This window comes from Glandiceps talaboti, chromosome 6 (genome assembly GCF_964340395.1).
Source record: "Glandiceps talaboti chromosome 6, keGlaTala1.1, whole genome shotgun sequence".
Taxonomy (NCBI): domain Eukaryota; kingdom Metazoa; phylum Hemichordata; class Enteropneusta; family Spengelidae; genus Glandiceps; species Glandiceps talaboti.
The window spans coordinates 23,153,529-23,173,884 of NC_135554.1; the positions used below are offsets into that span (position 1 = coordinate 23,153,529).

A 20,356-nucleotide genomic window follows, 5' to 3' on the forward strand; every position below is an offset into this window, starting at 1 on the left:
CCCACCAAAGCAGAGGTCTGTCTCCTCAAACTCGTTCAGTTACAAGTATATTGTTTCAGTGAAAAGTTACAGCTAATAAAAGATATGGAATGTCATGATGTTCATAAACTTTGGATTCTGGAGAGTCATTTCATGATTTCACATCACATAATTTCACCTGATTGCCAAGAAACACCATATTGAAACTATCTTTCATCTCTATTGTTCTAGCAATGTGGTACACTGTTAGGTACAATGTACTACCACATGGAGGTTCTATGACTCTCGATCTCTACACATGGGTCTTAGCAGATATAAATATGTATACGTAACAGCACGAGGGGTAATAAGATGTTTACTGGTGCCATAATAAAGCCAAAACAAGAAGTATTTTTTAATAATTTATATTCTCTGGCACATATTCTTTGCATAGTCAAAGCAAATAACCAAAGAGACTGCCTTGCTAGTCTAAGGTGACTGCCCTCAGTATCTAATACTACTAGTGCCTCCTTCTATGCAAATTGGGGTCACTATGGAACAGTAGTTCATACCACATGACATGGTCTGAGCCAATCACTGAAGGCTGTATGAAAATGATATGTTATAAAAATTAGTTTCTGTCACTTTTAAAAATTAATTTTAATTTAATCCTACTGGTACAGGATACAATACAGTTGACTTAATTAATAGTTAGATCATGCCATTGGAATATGATATTGATAACATGAAAAATACAGAAACAGGCAATGATTATTTTATCATTTGATCTCATTCCAGATGTTGCAGACATCTTTTATTTATATAAACACATTAGTGCAATCTGTCGTTAATTCTTTTGTCAGATTTTTATGTATGTTTTATGTCAAATTATTATGGATGGTGTTAAAAGCTGACACAAAACATTAAATATAGCCCTCAATTGGATAAAAACTACATATAACAAAAGAAAAGTATAATTTATGGTGCATGATTGAAGTAATACTATTATTTCAATCAGACATGTATGTTTTTCTTGTATATGTTTTTACTCGGTTTTTTTATTAGTGTATGTATTTTTTTTTGTTAGTGCTGCTCCTAACAATCTTAGTGAGCCCCTAATACAAAAGGGATGCAATAAATAAATAAATAAAATATTATTTTATTATAATATCAAACAGCTGTGTAAATTACGTGATTGACAGAACCCATGACATATGAGTGCAAGTGTGGCATACTTGGGGTATTTGTACAAGAGCTCATGGTGTTGTCTGCAGCCATAAAGTGCATCAGAAAACACCGCAAGCATGAATGTAATACTATAGTGCCTCTGAGTGTCCACTCTGGCACTCACATCTAATGAGGTTCTGTTATTATTGCATACGTTTATCTGAAACAGTAAGTTTCCATCCAAATCATATTGTGTTCACATGATTTTGTGTACAAGGCAGAGTCAGTCGTGCACTCATTCGCATTATCATTTGCATACATGTTATTTACATGTACATGTAGTAAGTAGTGTTTTTTGTATTGCACAGCAGTGCAAATACCAAGGTTACCTGCAAGCACTGTTACAAGTAATTACTGGTACATATGTAACAATGTTTATCTTATGATGGTAAGGCCTAAAAACAAAATTGTGTGGTTCCGATTACCCTCAATTTTAGAATAGGTGGGGTAGGCAGATTTTTTATTTTATTATATTATATATATATTTTTTCATGTGTGAGTGTCTAGTTCAGGTTATCCATTGTTTTCCAAATGGTCTCTGTTGTTTATTTCATCCTATCAGATGTACAGCCATTACAGATTGGAAAAACAGTTTTAGAGTGTCCTTCTTTAAGTTGATGGCAGTTTCCACATCAACTATTTCTAGTGAGACTTCACAATTTTTGCAATTTGATTTTTTTTATTCTTGAATATATAAAAAAAAACAGTTTAGGGTTGGCAGTGAAAAACAACGTGAGGTCAGGTAACAGGAACCAAACAATTACTTTTTTAGGCCTTACCTTGAGTTTAAGTGAATTGTTGTACAGTTGTCAGAATACAATAGTAAGTACTTTAACATGTCATACAGTATTTAGAGATAGGAGTACATTGGTAAGGGGCACAGGTCAGGTTTATATTTTGGGCGAGATTTATACTGCGTATTTAAAAGTCACTCATAGTATTCTACTTGCTGAATCATACGTAACTATGACTTGCAATTGACTGAATTTAAAATCTGGTCAATCAACTGAACATTGTCTATTGAAACAATCTCTCTAACTCTGTCTCTGAGTTGTTATTCTCAATATTTTTCAAAATAAAAGCATTAGACTATTTAAAAAGTGAACATGTGTATTGTATTGAAACAATTTTTCCATAAACTGTCCATGAAGTGTGGTTTCTTCAAGAAACTGTAACCATACAAATGAAACCATCAAGAATTTTGTAGAGCCGGATATGTCTAGAAACAATAGTTGATTGATCGTGGAGTCATGATGGACAGATGGTTAGCGTGGCCGGCTTGGAATTTGCAGGTTGCAGGTTCGAGCCCTGTCGCTGCCATTTGCTTCTGAATGGCTAAAGTCCTTGGGCAAGATTTGAACCATAATTTTGCCTCAGACTGGTCTCAGTCAACCCAGCTGTACAATTGGGGACCTGGTAGGATAGAGGTTGCTATGTGAATGCCTTAATCCTATGCACTTAAAAGGCTGCAATGGATTGTATGCTCCCCAAGGAGTTTAGGAAGTATAAAGAGCCGTTGTACTGCCATTGATCCGTGCCAGGGGTAATAGTTCTGAGTGCCTTGAGATCTCAGGAGGAAAGGTGCATTATAAATTTGCATTATTATTATAATTGTTATTTATACGACTGAGCTGTTGTTTTTTATAAACCCATCAAATAAAACCACCACACTTTTGTAGAAAGAAAAACATAAATGATCATGTCTTTTGAAACCACCTGTAAACAAACTGTCTGTAAAAGTGCTTTTCTTACAACCTTTCAAATGAAACAAGAGTTTTGTTGAACTGAACGTTTCTTCTGAAACAATCTTTATAGTCAGACATCTGTACCTGTGAAAAGATAAATTTAGTTTTCCTTCCTTGTAATCAGTACGGAAATTGCTAGATAATTATGTTCACGAAGAACACTCTCAAGTGAAAAAGGACAAGCACTTTATTGTTGATTTATCAAAAGTTGATTGCAGCAATCAAAGCAAATAATTAGATATCTATACATTGAAGAGCTCTAGAGAATGTCAAACTTAATTCAAAGTCATTGTCTATGTAACACTATGCATGGAGTTGTTATCACTGTGTCTTGAAGAGTCAGTTATCATTAGGATAAATGAATTTAAAATTATAAAATGGAATTAGATTGAAAGTTTGCAATTTCAAGAACCATGATTTATGATATTAGATAGATAACAGGATCGGCAAAGTTGTAAAGAATGGAAATGTTTTTCAGACATTTTTGTTTTGATGACTGATTTGTTTTATTTGGTGATTAAACAATAAATGAATTTTACATTTTTTAGATACTCACAATAGCGTGTTACCTTACGATTGAGGATCAAAATAGACTGTGAAGGTTGACTTATTCTCGTGTATTCCTAGGAACTGAAGTCATGGTATTGATCAAGAAATCAAATTAATGTTATTATGACTTACCTAGGGAGTACAATTATATTTCAAGTACCAGGATTTACTGCCTGATTTCTTATATATGTTCAAAACTCTCAAGTTGATACTTTTTGTAAAAGAATGGTTACTGTGAATTTGATGTATGTAGTAATAATACTACATGTAGGTCCCTGAATACCGATGAGATGTAAAATAATTTTAGTCTTATTGGTGAAACTTTACATGTAGTAGCAGCTGAGCTATCATCCTTGAAAGACCATCATAAAATGAAAAAACTAATCAGATCATTAAAAGTTAGTTATTTGCCTGCTATGACATAAATACCCTAGTAACAGAGGGAAGGAAATCTGGTAATACTTGCATAGATTCTATACTTTGTACCATGATTTTGGTGAGTACCCCTGGTAACAGAGGGGACATCTTGTAACACTTGCATAGATTTCTGTACCTTGTACCATAATTTTGATTTGGAACACAGAGGGGACATAGTCACATATGGTAAACTTCCGTAGATTTACGTACCTTGTACCATAATTTTGGTGGGAACACAGAGAAGACATAGTCACATGTGATAAAACTTCCAAAGATTTTCGTACCTTGTACCATAATTTTGTTGGGAACATAGCGGAGTCAAATATGTGGTAAAACTTCCAAAGATTTCCGTACCTTGTACCATAGTTTTGATTTGGATGAGTGGCGAACTCAGGTAGATTTGACATACTTAACAACTGTAAGTTGTAACAAAACAAGTAGGCAGTTATGAAAGTTAGAATGACTAAGGAACCTAGGAGAAATTTTACCTCCATGGTCATTTTAATAATACCACCAGCAAAAACATGGGTAGGAAACCCTGATAAAATGACTTAGGAATTCAGGTAGATTTTATCTACTAGTACTTACCACTGACCCAACCCTAACAAAAACACTCGTCTATACATGATATAACTTAGTATGTTATTGTTTTCTGAATGTAGAAAGTTTGTGAATGATTTTTAACAGACTTTAGGTATGTGACTAAGTGGCAGAGGTCCACTACAGGTGGTATCATCATTATTTTTGTCATCAAGATTGCAACACACGTTTACAAAATGTACTAGCTTGATTGTAGATTAATACTGTTTTTTTTTTTTAAATTAATACTGGGGTTTTTCCAGGGTTACCTACGTTGAACACTGCATCATCACATGAACTATTGGTTTGTGTAAGACCATAGATAGCAAGTAATAACCATCGTCGAATCAGCCATTTTGAATTATGTATACTGTACAACCTGTGTTCATGTATGTATACATGCCCACAATAGTCACTCATCAGATCGTCTCATCCAATGATAGGATAGATGGAGATCAGTGTGCACTCTAAGCCAATTTGACATGCCACTGAAGCTTGGCATTACTAATGACCCACCAAAATTTGGTGTTCCTCTATCTCTTACTATGTGGTAACTCACAAGAAATCCCAGTTTTTCTCATTTTGACTTACAACAAAATTTGACTATCATAAGAGGACACACTGATGGAGATTACTATTTACTTGCATATGTATGCAATACATGTACACAGGAACCAGCAAAGAGTTTACCAAGACACACAGCTGTGAGTATCGGATAAAAGCCCTATACCACTAGTGAAGCAAAGAATACATAGCCCAAAGCTACTTTGTAATCTAACACCATTTGTAGATTGAATATCTGAATGTTTCATGACTTGATACTCTATTTAAGAGATTACAGTTCTAAGTGAAGAAAAACTTAGAAGTGTGTACAATCTCATGTATGATAAATGGACTAACTTGTACAGTCCCGTAACCAAGATTTCTGGTTTCATAACTTTGATTGCTCTGAGTCAAATTACTGTGATAGAAATTACAAAATCATGTAAAATAATTAATATTGCATTCAAGAGGAAAGCCACCATCATATAGTGATACATAAAATTTTACTCTTGCAATAACCAAGCAATAAAATCTGCCGCAAGCAAATTTTGCCACAAGATTTTGCACAGTGGGTGATATATATACAATCCTTTGAAAGTGATTAAAATAATGATCTCATTTCAATCTGGTTTTTTAGAGTATAATCACAGTCTCTTCGTTTTATTTCGTTAATGCATAAATTATGACTTTCCCCAGTATCTTATTTAAAACACACACCCATTTAAACATTAAAGTTAATATGATATATAACTTGAAGGATAGAGCTTTTGCCTGAACAAACTTTTACCAAAGTAATGAAGTACAACATAGACTGTCACCAGTCCTTTGGAAGATTTATATTTCTTTAGTCTCGTGACCTTCAAAGGTTTTGCGTTTGTTATTCACTTTTTTCATGCTTTTTGTCTATGCTTTTTTAAAAATAGTATGTTGTCTGTGCTTCCACTTTCACCCAACTGTTTCACAACCATGTACTCAAGTTATCATTTCACATTGAAAAAAAAACATGTGTTTTAAAAAACTTACTTTATTCAAATAAATGGGTAAAAAAAAACAGTAACTTAGCAAGTCTAAGTAGGACATGAAAACATTTTAAATGTAAGGATATGTGTTACCAAGTGCTCCGAGACTGTAATTACACTACATTTAAAGGGACAATGTGGTTAGTCTATAGACATTGGCTGGGTGTTTGCAATCTTCTTCCTAAAGTAGCATGCAATCTTAGTCTGTGTGTACAATCCTTGGTTTTAGTACATGTAGGCTTTCTCAAAATGTACTTTTAGAATGCTGTGAAGCTTACATCTAATATTTACAAAGTGTGATTGCACAATATTCCATGTTTTCTGTTGGAACTTGCATGTTGGCATGCATGTGGCATACTTGATGAATCAGGATTCATACGCCCCTGGAAAGTCCTGGAATTTGAAAGGACTCCAGGAAAAATGCAATCGATGCCAGGAAACTCCTGAACTATCAATCCAATGAATGATCTGATGCTACTCTCGTAAAGTGTTGATTACATAAGTGACTTATATTGTATCAAAAAGCAGGTGTGTTGACAAATTAAAATGTAAATGGCTGGTCCACACTCCTGGAAAATGAAAGTTGATCTTAATACTCCTGGGAAACTGATGAAAAACTGGAAAGTTGTGGAATTTATTTGCCTTGAATTGTATGAACCCTGTGAATGATAAATTTACAATATTTTTTTTATCTTTCAGGTGCTGTAGATAACTTAATGTGTACACCTGAACACCAAAGAATTATGTCAGAAGGTAAGTATTCCCATTTTTAATCAAATCCACTGCCATTTCACAGTGATGATTTGTCCTCGGTGATGCAAGTCTTCAGATTTAAGGAAGTATTTATAATACAAATAATGTCTGTACTTCCTACGTACAGTATTAGGTCAGCCAAGGATAGCACCAATTTGTTCTCAGCAATAATACTGTCTTTAAATTTGAAGAAATGGCAGTGATAGAATCAATGTCTTCTGCTTAAAAGCCATGAAGGTAGCATTGATTGTCCTTTGTGATGAGAGGCTTCAAGTTTGATAAAAGGATGGTATTATTTCTACAAATGTCTGCTGCCAAGGTAACATTGATTGTCCATGGTGATGACAGTCTTCAAATCTGAAGAAATAACAATGCTGTAAATTAATTTACATCTCTACTTTCTACATAAAAATCTGCAAAGGATAGTGATTTGTCCTTGGCAACACCTGTCTTCAAAATTTAAGAAACAGCAGTGATCAAACAATGCCTCTACTTCAAGGTCTGACAAAGGATGAGATCAATTTGCTCTTATATAGTGATGCCAGTCTTAAAATTTGAGGAGACAGCAATGATTGTGCTGATATTCTCCTCGTTAAATGTCTTAGTTGAATATTTCATCCCAGTGAATAATTTACTCATCCTGCTAGAAATTACACCTGTTTTGACCTTATCAACATATAGGTATATGAATTATGAATTTGTCTCATGTATAATTAAACTACCCTTTATATGCCACAGTTTACTATGTGGGTTGTGCGTCAGACATTACATCAGAGGTTGTTTATCTTTCTCTATGTGTAAGTTTATTGAGAGAGAAAAGTACATTGTAGGTAAAATCTCATGAACTTTTGACTGTCTATTGGGGTTGGTTTCTTGTGAAAATTATCTTTCCATTCATACATACATAGGAAACAAACCAAATTTTACCCGTACAAAACTATATAAATATAAAAGAATATTTTCTAATTTCTAACTGTAACAATATTTAGTACATGTATGCCATTGGAACCAAGTCAGACCAAGTAGGAATTTGGCATGTGAAATCTTAATTGAAGTCAGGGTTCACAAAAATTCAGTATTCCAGGCTGAGAAGGCATACTGGGTACCACATAGTAGAAAACAGGGAAATCACATTTTGATAGGTTACAAGATGTTGCTGTGTGTCAGTGGCGTGTCTAATTAGCTTAGAAGGCATACTGGGTACCACATAGTAGAAAACAGGGAAATCAAATTTTGATGGGCTACAAGATGTTGCTGTGTGTCAGTGGCGTGTCTAATTAGCTTAGAAGGCATACTGGGTACCACATACTGTAGCAAAGGAGTAGAGAACAGGGACATCACATTTTGATGGGTTACAAGATGTTGCTGTGTGTCAGTGGCATGTCTAATTTCAAAGAGGGTACACTGTCCAGAATACAGTGATTATATCATCTAAACTACCAAATTATAAGGTGGTAGGCTTCAGACCATCAATGGAAAACTGTACTGTAGCTGAAACAGTTCATTTCAATCAGTAAATCTGACTACCAAGTTAAAACGTTATAAATTCCGGTATAAATTGGAAAGAAAATGTGGATTTGGGGGTTTGTTTGGTGAAAGCCAGATGATAGACATCCATAATATTTTACTTTCTATTTTTTTACTGAAACCAGAAGAGACACCAAAAGGGCTTGCTATTAATGACACAATTAAAGTCAGAAAGACAAAGAAAAGGATGGAAAATATGGACGAAACAGAAAATGTTTCCATAGCAACAAATCTGGATGGACTGAAACGGGTAAGCAAGCTGTCTTTTCCAAGTTGCTATACAATGTCTTGTGTAGCGTGAATTCTTTAAAATTTTTATGTAAGTTTTTTCTGATCACTTCATTCTACTGATAGTATCAACACATTGTGGCGTTCTCATTGTCTATTCTTTCCGCGTATCTCTTGTAAATAATTGAAAATGAAAAAAAAAAATGTGCTATAGAGTTTAGTATAATTATTTCCTTTCAAAGAAAATTCTATGCTTGACATACTATAATTCAAATAGGTATTATAATATATCACAACAGTCTGCAATATGAAATATTTTTGTCAATAAATTGAATTAAACAAAACATCAAATTTCTTCAAGAAATACAGCCATGCTGTGTTCACATGATTTCATGTACATGAAGCAATTGTGTATTCTTATATCATTTCAATGCAAGTATGCAAAACGAGGATGAGTATTTACGGATTCTGGGTTCATAATATCAACTGAAAATTTATTCTACTTAAAGAACAAAAAAAACCTTTTGGATTCAAATCGTGAATTTTCACTGTCTCATCATCATCATTATAGTCTAGTTCCAGACAGGGACAGTATTACGTATTAAAAATTCATCTCTATCCCAGTCTAATCAAGGCCCTGAAGAAAGGTGTTAATTATGGTTCTACCCCATAGTGAGTGAAGCGTGAATGGTGCATGTCAGTAGTCATACATCACAAATTGACAAGCTATCATCATCTTTCTCATGTTTCTAGGATCTAGGACTGCTATGATATGTAAATGTCCAACCAGGACTCCACCTCCAGTCTGTTTAAACTAAAATCACGTGGGGACACAACGACGTCATCATGTGTATATGAACACGTTTAAGGGAGCACAGATATCTGTGCTCGAGCAACAGCCTTGACTAGACTGGGATAGAGTTGAAGTTTTTAATATGTAATACTGTCTGGAACTAGACTACATCATTAGGAGTGTATTGCAATAGTGGTTTCTGTATTGCACTGTAGTACAAATACCAATACTGGGCAGTGTGAAGCCATTACAAGGTTGCCACTGATTGGAAGTTGGAATACATAATACTTTTATCACACTTATTATTAATAATACAGCCAACAGATGTGCTTGTTTCCTTTCTTTTCTAGCCAATCAAAATGTACCATATTACGTATAAAGTGTTTCACATTATCTGCCAATGGTATGTGTGTGTACTGATGCAAGTAATCACTGATACATAATGTAATAATTATAGAAATGGTATGCATTTTTATATTCCACAAATAGGTAATCACTGGTTTGGAGCAAGAAGTTGAAGAATATGAACAGTTGACAGGTCGACAAAGGCCATCTAGACCAACAAAGGACACAGAGGGACTTGGAGGCTATACTGCATCTCTGTTAGATACTATTTCTAAACTTGTTTCCTACCTGAAAGAGGTATATTACACAACCAGTTACTATACTCAGTATGAGTTTGTTGAATAAATGAAGATCAGTCCAGCCACAGAGAATATACACTTTGTGGGGAGACTAGAACTTGAGGAGATAAATACAAGGTTGTTATGAAATGACAATAACTTGCTTCCAATGAGGTCGAATTTAAAACCTTTTGTTTCTTCATTAGTTCAATCCTGCACAAAGGACCCTTGTGGCAGTACTAAAACACTACTAAAGTAGTATAGTATACTGCAATAATTTATAGCATACTTAGACATTTTTAGTCATATTTTTATGACATTGATAGCTCTGAGGAAACCATGAAAAGGTCATTTATTTAAAAACAGGAGTATCAAATATTTCAATTGTTATATCTCTTGATTCATGTTGGAGGGAATGTAGAAAACAACTAACTTAAAAAAATAGTTATTACAGGAATCACCGAAAAGTAAACACATTTTGTTCCCACTGTTGACGAACATGTAAATGTTCTTTTATCTTCCTGAAATCATAACATCAGCATATATGAAATGGTGGCAATATTTTACAAAGAAAACCTTTCTGTGTGGTATTTTTTTTTTACATATGACAGTACAATGCAAAACTTCACAAAAATCGATCCTGTTTGAGTTGTATAAATATGCAATAGTTAAATGTCCAAGTTCAACATACCCTCATCTTGTGTTTTTGTTGACATTTCAGAATGAAAAAGTAATTCAAAGTGAGACAAAGATCAGAGAAGAAATTCAAGCCGACTTGCAGGAACACAGGGAGTTAACAGATGCACTTACTGCTGTAAGTAGGACACATTTATAGTTTGTCTGAACTCAACAGAACAGTTATTGTAGTATGGTATACTATGTTGTAAAACTGTGTAGTTACAGTTCTTTTCAGACAAGCTTGCCCAAGCTGTTAAACGAACTATCAAAATCAGTGAGCCTGATCACAAGGTTTCATGTTGAGATAGACACAAAAAAGATGACATACAAACATCACAGACACAGTGTGGACTCTCTATTTAGTTAATGATATAAACAGTAACTGCATGAAAGAAACAGTTCAGTTGGCTGCTAACCATGGATTTTGTTTGAACTTCAAGAAATTATACCTCATGTCTATTGTAATTGTAGAAGTGTGCATGCTGTTACTGTTTATATCGTTAACTAATTAAAGAGTTGACACTGTGTAAAGTGATGTTTTTGTGTCGTCTTTATGGTGTCTATCTCAACACGAAACCTTGTGATCAGGCCCACTTTGATAGTTCGTTTAATAGCATGGGCAATCTTCCTCGAAAAGAGCTGTAATATTCATTGCATACATGTTAAAGGACATAAAGTAAGTTGTGTATTTTAGATACCGTATAGTAGTGTTTGTTGCATATTATAGTTTAAGCAATACTTAACCATCATCAGCAGAACTCAATCTTGGTATTCAGGCAGGTATGATATATAGAACAGTTTCATGACATAGTTGATTGTTCTAAAAAGATGAGAAAAAAACTATAATGTGCCATTATTTGTGCTGACAATGCCTCAAGAACATTGAATGCCATCAAGGCATCCATTGATATTAACATATCGTCAGAGTTTTATGTAAATATTTAACCTGAGTACAAAATTTATATATTTACAAAATGTGTATAAAACACAGTTTGTGCCACTCTAACATTACTTCAGCTGTTGAATTGTGGTTACTGTAGGAACTTAAAGTTTGGATTGTTTTCATAATTTGCTCATAAGACTCAGTAACTTTTACAGCAAATAGAGATCAGATGCCTTACTTACCCCAAAATATAATGTATCCCCTTCCCTCCCCCTCCCCCCTCCCCCACCCTCAATAAATTAATCATCATCTGTTGTCAGTAATGGCTACAGACATATTGATACGCAACCCCTAATTGTTTTTGTATACATTACAGGAACTGTTATTGACTCAAGACCAGTTTCTTGGACTACAGACAGAGTTTGAAAAGTATAGAGCAAGTACTGACTCCCAATTGAATTATCTCAAGGTGAGATTTCCTGTACAACACTTCTCATATTGCTTGGAATTTGATAGGCCTGTTAGTCCAGAATGGTAGGGTCGTTAGCCATTGAAGTGTAAACTGATTGTTTTGCAGCTTGTTTGTAACATGTATATAAACTAAAGTGAAAAGGATAGTGAACTTAAAGCTGCACTAAAACCTGTAACTTGTTGGGTATTTTTTTTAGATCAGACAACCGATAATATGATGACTGAAAATTGTTGAAATCAGCATACATATTAATGATGAAACTTTTGATATTACTATATATACTATTTATATCTACAATACACATCTAATTTAGTAATTGACATGTGCTACACATTATCTGCCAATGGTATGTCTCTGTACTGATGCAAGTCATACATTCCAAAAGATGCAAAAAATGTTAAAAGTTTGTTATTGTACATATAATAACAAACATTGTACACATATTTTTAATGTTTTGCAATTTACTGAGTGACAACAAGGACTTGTTATATGTTTTTTCACATTGATTTGTTCAAGTAGGAAAACATAGTAAAGTTGTTTTAGCAATTGCCCAAAATAAATACTTAATTCTCATCCATATGGCCACTTTAAAATACCAATAATTAGACATTGTACATATCAATTAGAGGTGTAATGTAGCTATAAATAGTATAGTAATGTCAAAAGTTGAAATCTTGATTAATTGGGGTGCTGATCTTTGGGTGCAGACCCAAAAATCAATTTGGTTGAATATATTGCACATGATATTATGTGTACAATTACACAAATATTTTTACCCACAGGTGATTCAATACTGTTCAAGGTGTACAATATATGGAAAAATAAAATAAAGTTTCCTTGAAAGCAAGACAGTGAACCCCAAAGTTCTTTTATTATTTCAAAGGAATTTGAACTTGCTTTTAAAGTTTTAAGAGATTTGGTGAATTCTATAGACCTTACTTTAATGTACCTATAATCAACATTACAGCACACAGTATATTCCATTCTGAAGAGTCCAGCCACAGTACCCCAGCCCCAACCCCCAAAACAACAACCACCACCACTTGTCCCTCAAAACCAAGGATTTCAACCCTACCAACCCCAAGCTAGGATACCACAACCACAACTCCAACCACAGCCAATAGTAGTGAGTGCACCTGTACAACCAGATGTACCAGTTGTTACACAACCAGAACTAAATAGAGATGGTAATACTAACAGTGCAGGTGATCTTCAAGGTACTGATAAAGGTAAGAGTACCATATGACATGTAGAATGCAGGATAGCTTATAACTTCCTCATAATACCTGAGAAGTATCATTTCTATTGATATTCTAATTAGCAGTAATGCCCATGTGGTTACAAAGAATACATGCTATTCAACAAGAGTGTTTTCAGCATAGTCTTATAATAATATATATTACTATATATGTACCAGAGATTGCTTTCACTGATGAACGCACATACTTGTTGTACTTTCACTGACAGTGCAAACCAAAAACATTATTGCACACCTTGCATGACTGTTCTTTGTATATGAATGCATGTGATCACACAGTATCTTGTCGTTATTATTGGCCCAATGTGGGTATTTGCACGTGATGTCCAGATGATAATCTGCCCATGAGTGAGAGCGAATAATGTCTCGATCCAAAGGCAGAAATGGCCATATTGCAGCTGTGCATATTGCATATTGCAGATGTGGAGGAGACACTAGACAAGAATGACAGTACTGCTGAATTAGCAGAGCAGTTCACTGCAGCTCTGAGTACAGTACCAGCCTATGTAAAACCATTACAGACAGCCGTCATGTTATCACCACCCAGACAGAGAGATAGAAGTACTCTACACAGACCAGGTAAGTTGAACAACTCACTACTTAGTACTGTCCTAGAATATGTCAGTTTGTCAAAGCTATAGTGTGAGAGTGATGTTTTTTATTAATTCAAGGAACGTCGATATGAATACTAATATTTACTCGGTAAAAATTATGTAAGCACATGTATCTAGGTAAAAAATTGTGTTGAAGTTTGACTGTCCAACTGTAAACTTCAGTTTTGTAAAGTTATATCAAATTCGATAGTAATGTTTACAGGTTAAACAAATATGAATTTTTGGAATTTTTGGTCTGCTACAGGGATGACACTACAGGAGGTTTCTCCTGAACCAATAGATGCATCAACGTCAACGACAGAGGTTAGAATGGTCACTGTGACAACTACATCCTCCAATGTCCAGCCATATCACGCTGACCTGACAAATCAGATAGCAACATTGACAGAGCAACGAAGCCAAGCCCAGGCCAGGTTACAAGCTCTCCAATCTTACAGAAGACCTTTGTCAGATGCAGGCAATATAGGCAGTGGACAAGGTGGGTTTGCAATGTTTGCATGCAAAGTACACAATGTTTGCTAAGATTGGACTAAAGGAATATGTTCATGGTAGGAAGGAATTGTACACTGTGTACAGGGATGTGGCGTTCAAATGAGTCACTTTTTCATGAAAAAAAACTAAACATGGCTCCACATTTCTGTTAAAAATTCTATTCACTTGCCAAGCCATTTATTAATGCTATAGAAAATACTCAAGCTCTCAAGTTAAAAGTAAAATCATGTTAAAAAAACTGGACCTCAGTCCAAAGTGCATCTTGCAGGCATCCTTGAAAAGTGAAAGACAATTCAGTCCTACCCTAGTAATGACCTTGACAAGGACACTAACACCACACCCCCCCCCCCCCCCCCCCCCCCCCGCACCAATAATATCCGAGTACCCTCAGAAGAGAGAAGTTTGATAGTAAATACATGAAGGAGTCTCCTACCTTGGTTGTGGATTTTTGTATGTTTTATTTCCCCATGGTAAAGTTTGCATGTTGAATCATTCATACATTGTACTTAATCTTATTCATGTATTTTTCCATGGAGAGGATTATCCCTTCAATCATGAAATTAGGGATTTATATTTTGGCAATAATCCACATTTCACTTTATCAGTCACAGACACACTTTGTCATACAAAAACCACTATTTGTATTTGTGTTCATATATTTTGGAAGATCATGTAGCAATGAGGGTAGGATTGTATATGCTAGGGAGCACTGCAGTGCATTCGACAGGACTAGTGTATATACAGGTATATACAGCACTGAACCCGGCATGAAGTGTATGCACGACAATGTGTATAGCAGTGTAGCCATTTTGCTAAGATGTAACATGGTAACAGAATTTGAGGAAACCAGGTCAAACTCGCACAGTTTTCTGTATACTGTACCATAATTGTGCTGTGGAACCCTGGTAAAATGACTGGTAAAAGACTGAGGAAATCAGATAGTGTTTACCTATTTGCCATCCTTACAAAAAACAATGACAATGTTATTAGCATTCCACTGGCAAGATTGCAACAGGTATAATGTAACAGTGTGAAATAATTTCAACAGTGACCACAAAACCATTCAGATATTTTGAGGCAATACTCACTTTACAAAAGATATTGCAGTATATGCTCTTGTAAAAACAAAAGGAAATTAATTTATACTGTGAAGCGCTGAGGGCATCCTTTACACTGAATAAAAGGGGCCATTGTCTATAGACAACCATTAGAGTTTTAACATTTATGTGGTGATTTGATATCAGTAATGAACATTTTAAAAATTGCCATTTCCTGTTTAAGTTAAAACATCTTTCTGTTTTGTATAAATTCTGCTTAAATGTTGTATGAAAACATAGCTATAATTTAGACCATGAATGATTTCCTGTTGTCTGTGAAGTGTACAGATTGGATGTAGTCCAGACGTCATCCACACTCCATTCTCCATAAACCATTTGTAGGGTTCTATATTTCACAAACTAGGATAAAAGGGTCAGATCATAGGGTCAGATCAAAGTTCACAGGAAAGGGGGCATACTTTCCTGTTGATTTATATGTCTGACCACCTGCAGAGTCTTAAATTCTGCTTTCAGCCTATAATGATCAAATTTGCTAACTACCGCAATGTCTGTTATAAAGCCTGTAAAATTCTGATTTCAGACAGATTATTTTCATTGACTTTGTCAGCATACTTTCAAACTGTGTTAGTCTGTTAGGAGGCGAGATCAATAGTTCAATGTAGGATAAAAAAACTAAATTCTTTTACTTTGGGTGGGATGGTGTTTTAGCCATTTTAGTTCTCATCCTACAAAATCGATTGTACTTTTTATGGATGTTTTGAATCCCTAAATACAAATATTTCTTTAAGAAATGTCAAATTGAGAAATGGAAGAATATTTGCTATAGTAAATGCATGGCATTAAAATAATGTAAAGTGTCAGCAAAAGAACTATTCTTTACTCACTACATACTGGCTTTATATTCATAGCACTACATACTACTACATACACTGGTTTTATATTCATAGCACTACATACTACTACATACACTGGTTTTATATTCATAGTACTACATACTACTACATACTGGCTTTATTTTCATAGCACTACATACTACTACATACACTGGTTTTATATTCATAGCACTACATACTACTACATACACTGGTTTTATATTCATAGTACTACATACTACTACATACTGGCTTTATTTTCATAGCACTACATACTACTACATACTGGTTTTATTTCATAGTACTACATACTACTACATACTGGCTTTATTTTCATAGCACTACATACTACTACATACTGGCTTTATAAATGGTTTTATATTCATAGCACTACATACTACTACATACTGGCTTTATTTCATAGCACTACATACTACTACATACTGGTTTTATATTCATAGCACTACATACTACTACATACTGATTTGAAATTGTGTGGTTTGAAGCAATTTTTAATTTTGGCCATTTTATTTAGAGGAGTTCTGAGTCCTAAGTATAAAAATTTAGTTTTTTATCCTACTTTGAACTATTGATCTCACCCCTAAGTCTATTAAATTATAGAATCTGTTGTTTCTCCTTTGTCTGTTGTTATATTCTGTGTATGTTCAAAGCCCTCACAGTGATTTTCCTTGAATTAGCTTGCCTACTATCAGGGTATGTCAAGTCTGTGAAATTGTTTTCAAACTCTAATAGCTAACAGTTTTCTACATATTTGTCAGCATACTACCACAGTGTGATTCCATGAAATTCTGTGTTATTCACGTTCTCATGATTTTCTTTGTCAACATAATAACACAGTGTGGAAAAATTTTATGACTGTCTGTTTCCAAAATTTCACCCATGTACTACTACTAGTATTATGTCAAGTCTATTCAATTTTGTTTTTCTGATTGATGATTTTCTTCCAAATTGCCGACATAATGCCACAATAAGTCTCTTACCCTATTTATAGGTTATATTAACACTCTTTTGTTTGTGTGATGCCCACATATTTTGATGTTAAAAGCATTTTGTAGGTAAATATATCCAAGTTCCCCAGTCATATTACCAGGGCTATCAACCAAAGTTAAGAACACGACAAGATGCAAGTAATTGCCTGACTTCCATCCTCAATTACCAGGGTTCCTCAACCTTAGCTAAAGAATGTGATTCTTGGGATTTGGTGTTGAAAACCAATGAGAAATGAATGATTAATGAAGTGTACACAATTACAAATCATTCAATCTAGTGTAATATGTGATTTTTTTATTATCCAGATACTATGGAACTAGTTGTGAAAAACCACCACCATAGGGCAGTGGTTAATCAAGGTAGCTCAGTCTCGCCGCCAATCTCTCCTATCCCCCATGACAGACCGGTACCAAGTAAAACAATTGCTGTCACCTTGCCACGTGTTGAAGAATTAGAACTGTCTGCTTCTAGTACACCTTCCCCTAAATATGTACAGGGAAAAGAAAACAGGTAAGAAAGGGTCTTCCGTCTAAAAGAAAGTGTGCCATATTTGTGTATTGTGTATACAACATGTTATATATTTATATATACTAGTATAAACACTTCTGTTTGATTTGTGATCTGTTAGAAGTTTATTCAACTTAGTAACTTTGTTACAGTCACTTTTCTAAAAATGACACTATGAACAGACACATAAAAACATTTTTTGAGATTCCATTGAAAATGTCAACTCTGATGTGTGTTTTTTCCATGCAGACTGAATGATGTCCCGGTCAGAACTATTAATAACATCATGGGTGTAGCAAACAATGGTAAACACCAGGTAAGATCTTCTGAACTTCAACATACCAAATAATCAGTCAGCTGGTCTGGTTTCACCTTAGTTCAAGCCTTTGAGACTCTCTCTCCATCTTTCCTATACTCAGGAGTGTTTATGGCAAATGTCAATGTGTTTGTTGATGTAACAAAACAATGTACACTATTACCTTTGGCTTTGACCAACCTGCATAAAGGAAACCCACCTTGTGCTCTCTGTGGTTCTGTGCAAAGTGTGGTATAGCGCCCTCATGCTGTATCTTATTACATGAAACAAAACATTACACAGCCCCTGGCATTGCATCTTACATTATTTGTCTAAGAGTGAACTTTGTACAGTGTTCTCAGAGTTCCTTATGTAAAAGTTAAAACAGCATATCACAGCCCATCACATTACATGTCAATCTCCTTATTTTAAACTAAACATTGTATTGTGTTCTCACACAGTTCTTCTATGTGAAACATAAATTAGTAACAGCCCCCTAATATCATGCCCATTATTGACAACTTATTGGTGTTATAGCATCCAGACCTTGTTTAATTTGTTTCAACTTTATTTAGGTTCAGTAAAGTTCTCTTTTCACATTGTGTGTTATTTTCACCATCAGTACATATCCTGTTTGGTTCAACTTTACCTTAGTGCATCCCACTCACAATGTGTCAAATGTGGTTCATCTTTGCCCACAGTCAACTTTGTATACTATTTTGCTGTGTTTCAATCCCTTGTCATCCCATTAGTGTTATCTTAACAATGGGGTCATTCTTTTTATTCTGTAACACCATTCTCTCAGACAAATTATTTCTCTGTGTTTCTGAAATAAAGTCCACCATGCATTAATCATTTGACCTAGAGTAATTTTCTGGTCCTGAATATACTTTGCTATTTGTGCAAAATGTGCTGATGGGATATATAATGATTCACATTATGATAGGAATGAAGTTACAAGATTTGAGTAGTGAATAACTGCAGGTCCTTTTCTTGAATCATATACTTTGCAAAATATCTTACAAGAAGCAAGTTGACAAAAGTTTAATCATCTTTGTACCAGGGGGTATTTGTTTGTAGACAAAAAATAACTACAAGTTTGGAAAAATAGGATTAAAAAGCTGCATGGCTCTTTCTAAGTTTGTTCTTTTAAAACTTGTAAGTTGTAGACCACTCTACTCGACTTACAGAGATACTTTCAAAACTGTACAATTGAAGCTGTGTGCTACATTTGTATTTCTACCTTGACTTTAGTAATCGGAACCACACACACACTATATTTTGGCTTTAATAAACAAAAAACAAGTCAAACTTGTACAAAACATCATTTAGTAATCCCACTTGCCATTTCACATGGTTTCAGATCACTCTAATTTTCCCAAATTCTCCAATCTGTTGATCATTACATTAGAGCACAACAGTTGTGTGAGGTAGCTACTTTACATGTATATGATTTCCACATGTACAAATTGTCAGATTTCTCAACTGGTGGTGGACCTTTAAACGTGTTAATCGGAGGATAAACATGTATTTGAGTGGAGTACAATTAATGACCTTGCTTTGTAATGTGTAATTGGATTCTCATATTTGTCTTTGGATTAGGACTCCAGCAATGGTGGTTTCTTTGCTCTTAGTTCCCACATGTCACAGTGAGGATACTGTTTCATAAACAGATTTCAAGGTAAGCATGGAAAATAAAAACAGTCTGAGTCACTCCCGGGAATACGCGTCAAGAGTTTTGTGGTTCTTTTGCTTAGGAATGGGATATGTGCTTAAAAATTTATTAGGTTTTCTGGGGGGTTTTTGTTGTTGTTTTATTGTTTGTTTGTTTTTTGGGTTTTTTGGGTGTTTTTTTGTTTTTTTCTGGTTTTTTTTTTTTTTTTTTTTTTTGGGGGGGGGGGGGGGGGGTTTGCATTGTTCAGTACACACGAGAGTTGAATATATGTCAAATCGTGTAAAGTAAAATGTCCCCCCCCCCCCCCAATTGATTCGTTAGTCTAGTCAAAAACGATTTCATTAAAGCTGACATTTCAAGATTGCCGTACCCCATCATTCACAGCCTTAGTACTCACACATGTTGTTGAAATTGTGTGGGAACGATCCTTGTTAGCTTTGTGTTCTCTTGTTCTCTCTAGAAACTTTCCACAGGAGGGCTCAGAGATTAGTAACATTTTTCTGTAGTTGCCAGTTGGAAGCCAAGGAGAGTGTCAAGAATTCACTTGCTATTTTGATAACAATTTTGACATACAAAATGA

At 34.6% G+C, this 20,356-nt stretch overlaps 1 protein-coding gene across 1 annotated transcript in view; it reads left to right on the forward strand.

Annotated features, from left to right (window-relative positions):
* LOC144436676 (spindle and centriole-associated protein 1-like) overlaps positions 1–20,356 on the forward strand; it is a 29,103-nt gene that overhangs the window by 7,522 nt on the left and 1,225 nt on the right. Inside the window, exons 8-19 of the mRNA XM_078125520.1 lie at positions 6,081–6,089; positions 6,737–6,790; positions 8,443–8,567; positions 9,828–9,980; positions 10,683–10,775; positions 11,899–11,991; positions 12,962–13,223; positions 13,673–13,831; positions 14,111–14,335; positions 17,605–17,809; positions 18,056–18,122; positions 19,704–19,782. Of these exons, the coding sequence (XP_077981646.1) occupies positions 6,081–6,089; positions 6,737–6,790; positions 8,443–8,567; positions 9,828–9,980; positions 10,683–10,775; positions 11,899–11,991; positions 12,962–13,223; positions 13,673–13,831; positions 14,111–14,335; positions 17,605–17,809; positions 18,056–18,122; positions 19,704–19,754 (1,496 nt within the window). The 3' untranslated portion in view covers positions 19,755–19,782. The remainder of the gene's footprint in view (positions 1–6,080; positions 6,090–6,736; positions 6,791–8,442; positions 8,568–9,827; positions 9,981–10,682; positions 10,776–11,898; positions 11,992–12,961; positions 13,224–13,672; positions 13,832–14,110; positions 14,336–17,604; positions 17,810–18,055; positions 18,123–19,703; positions 19,783–20,356) is intronic.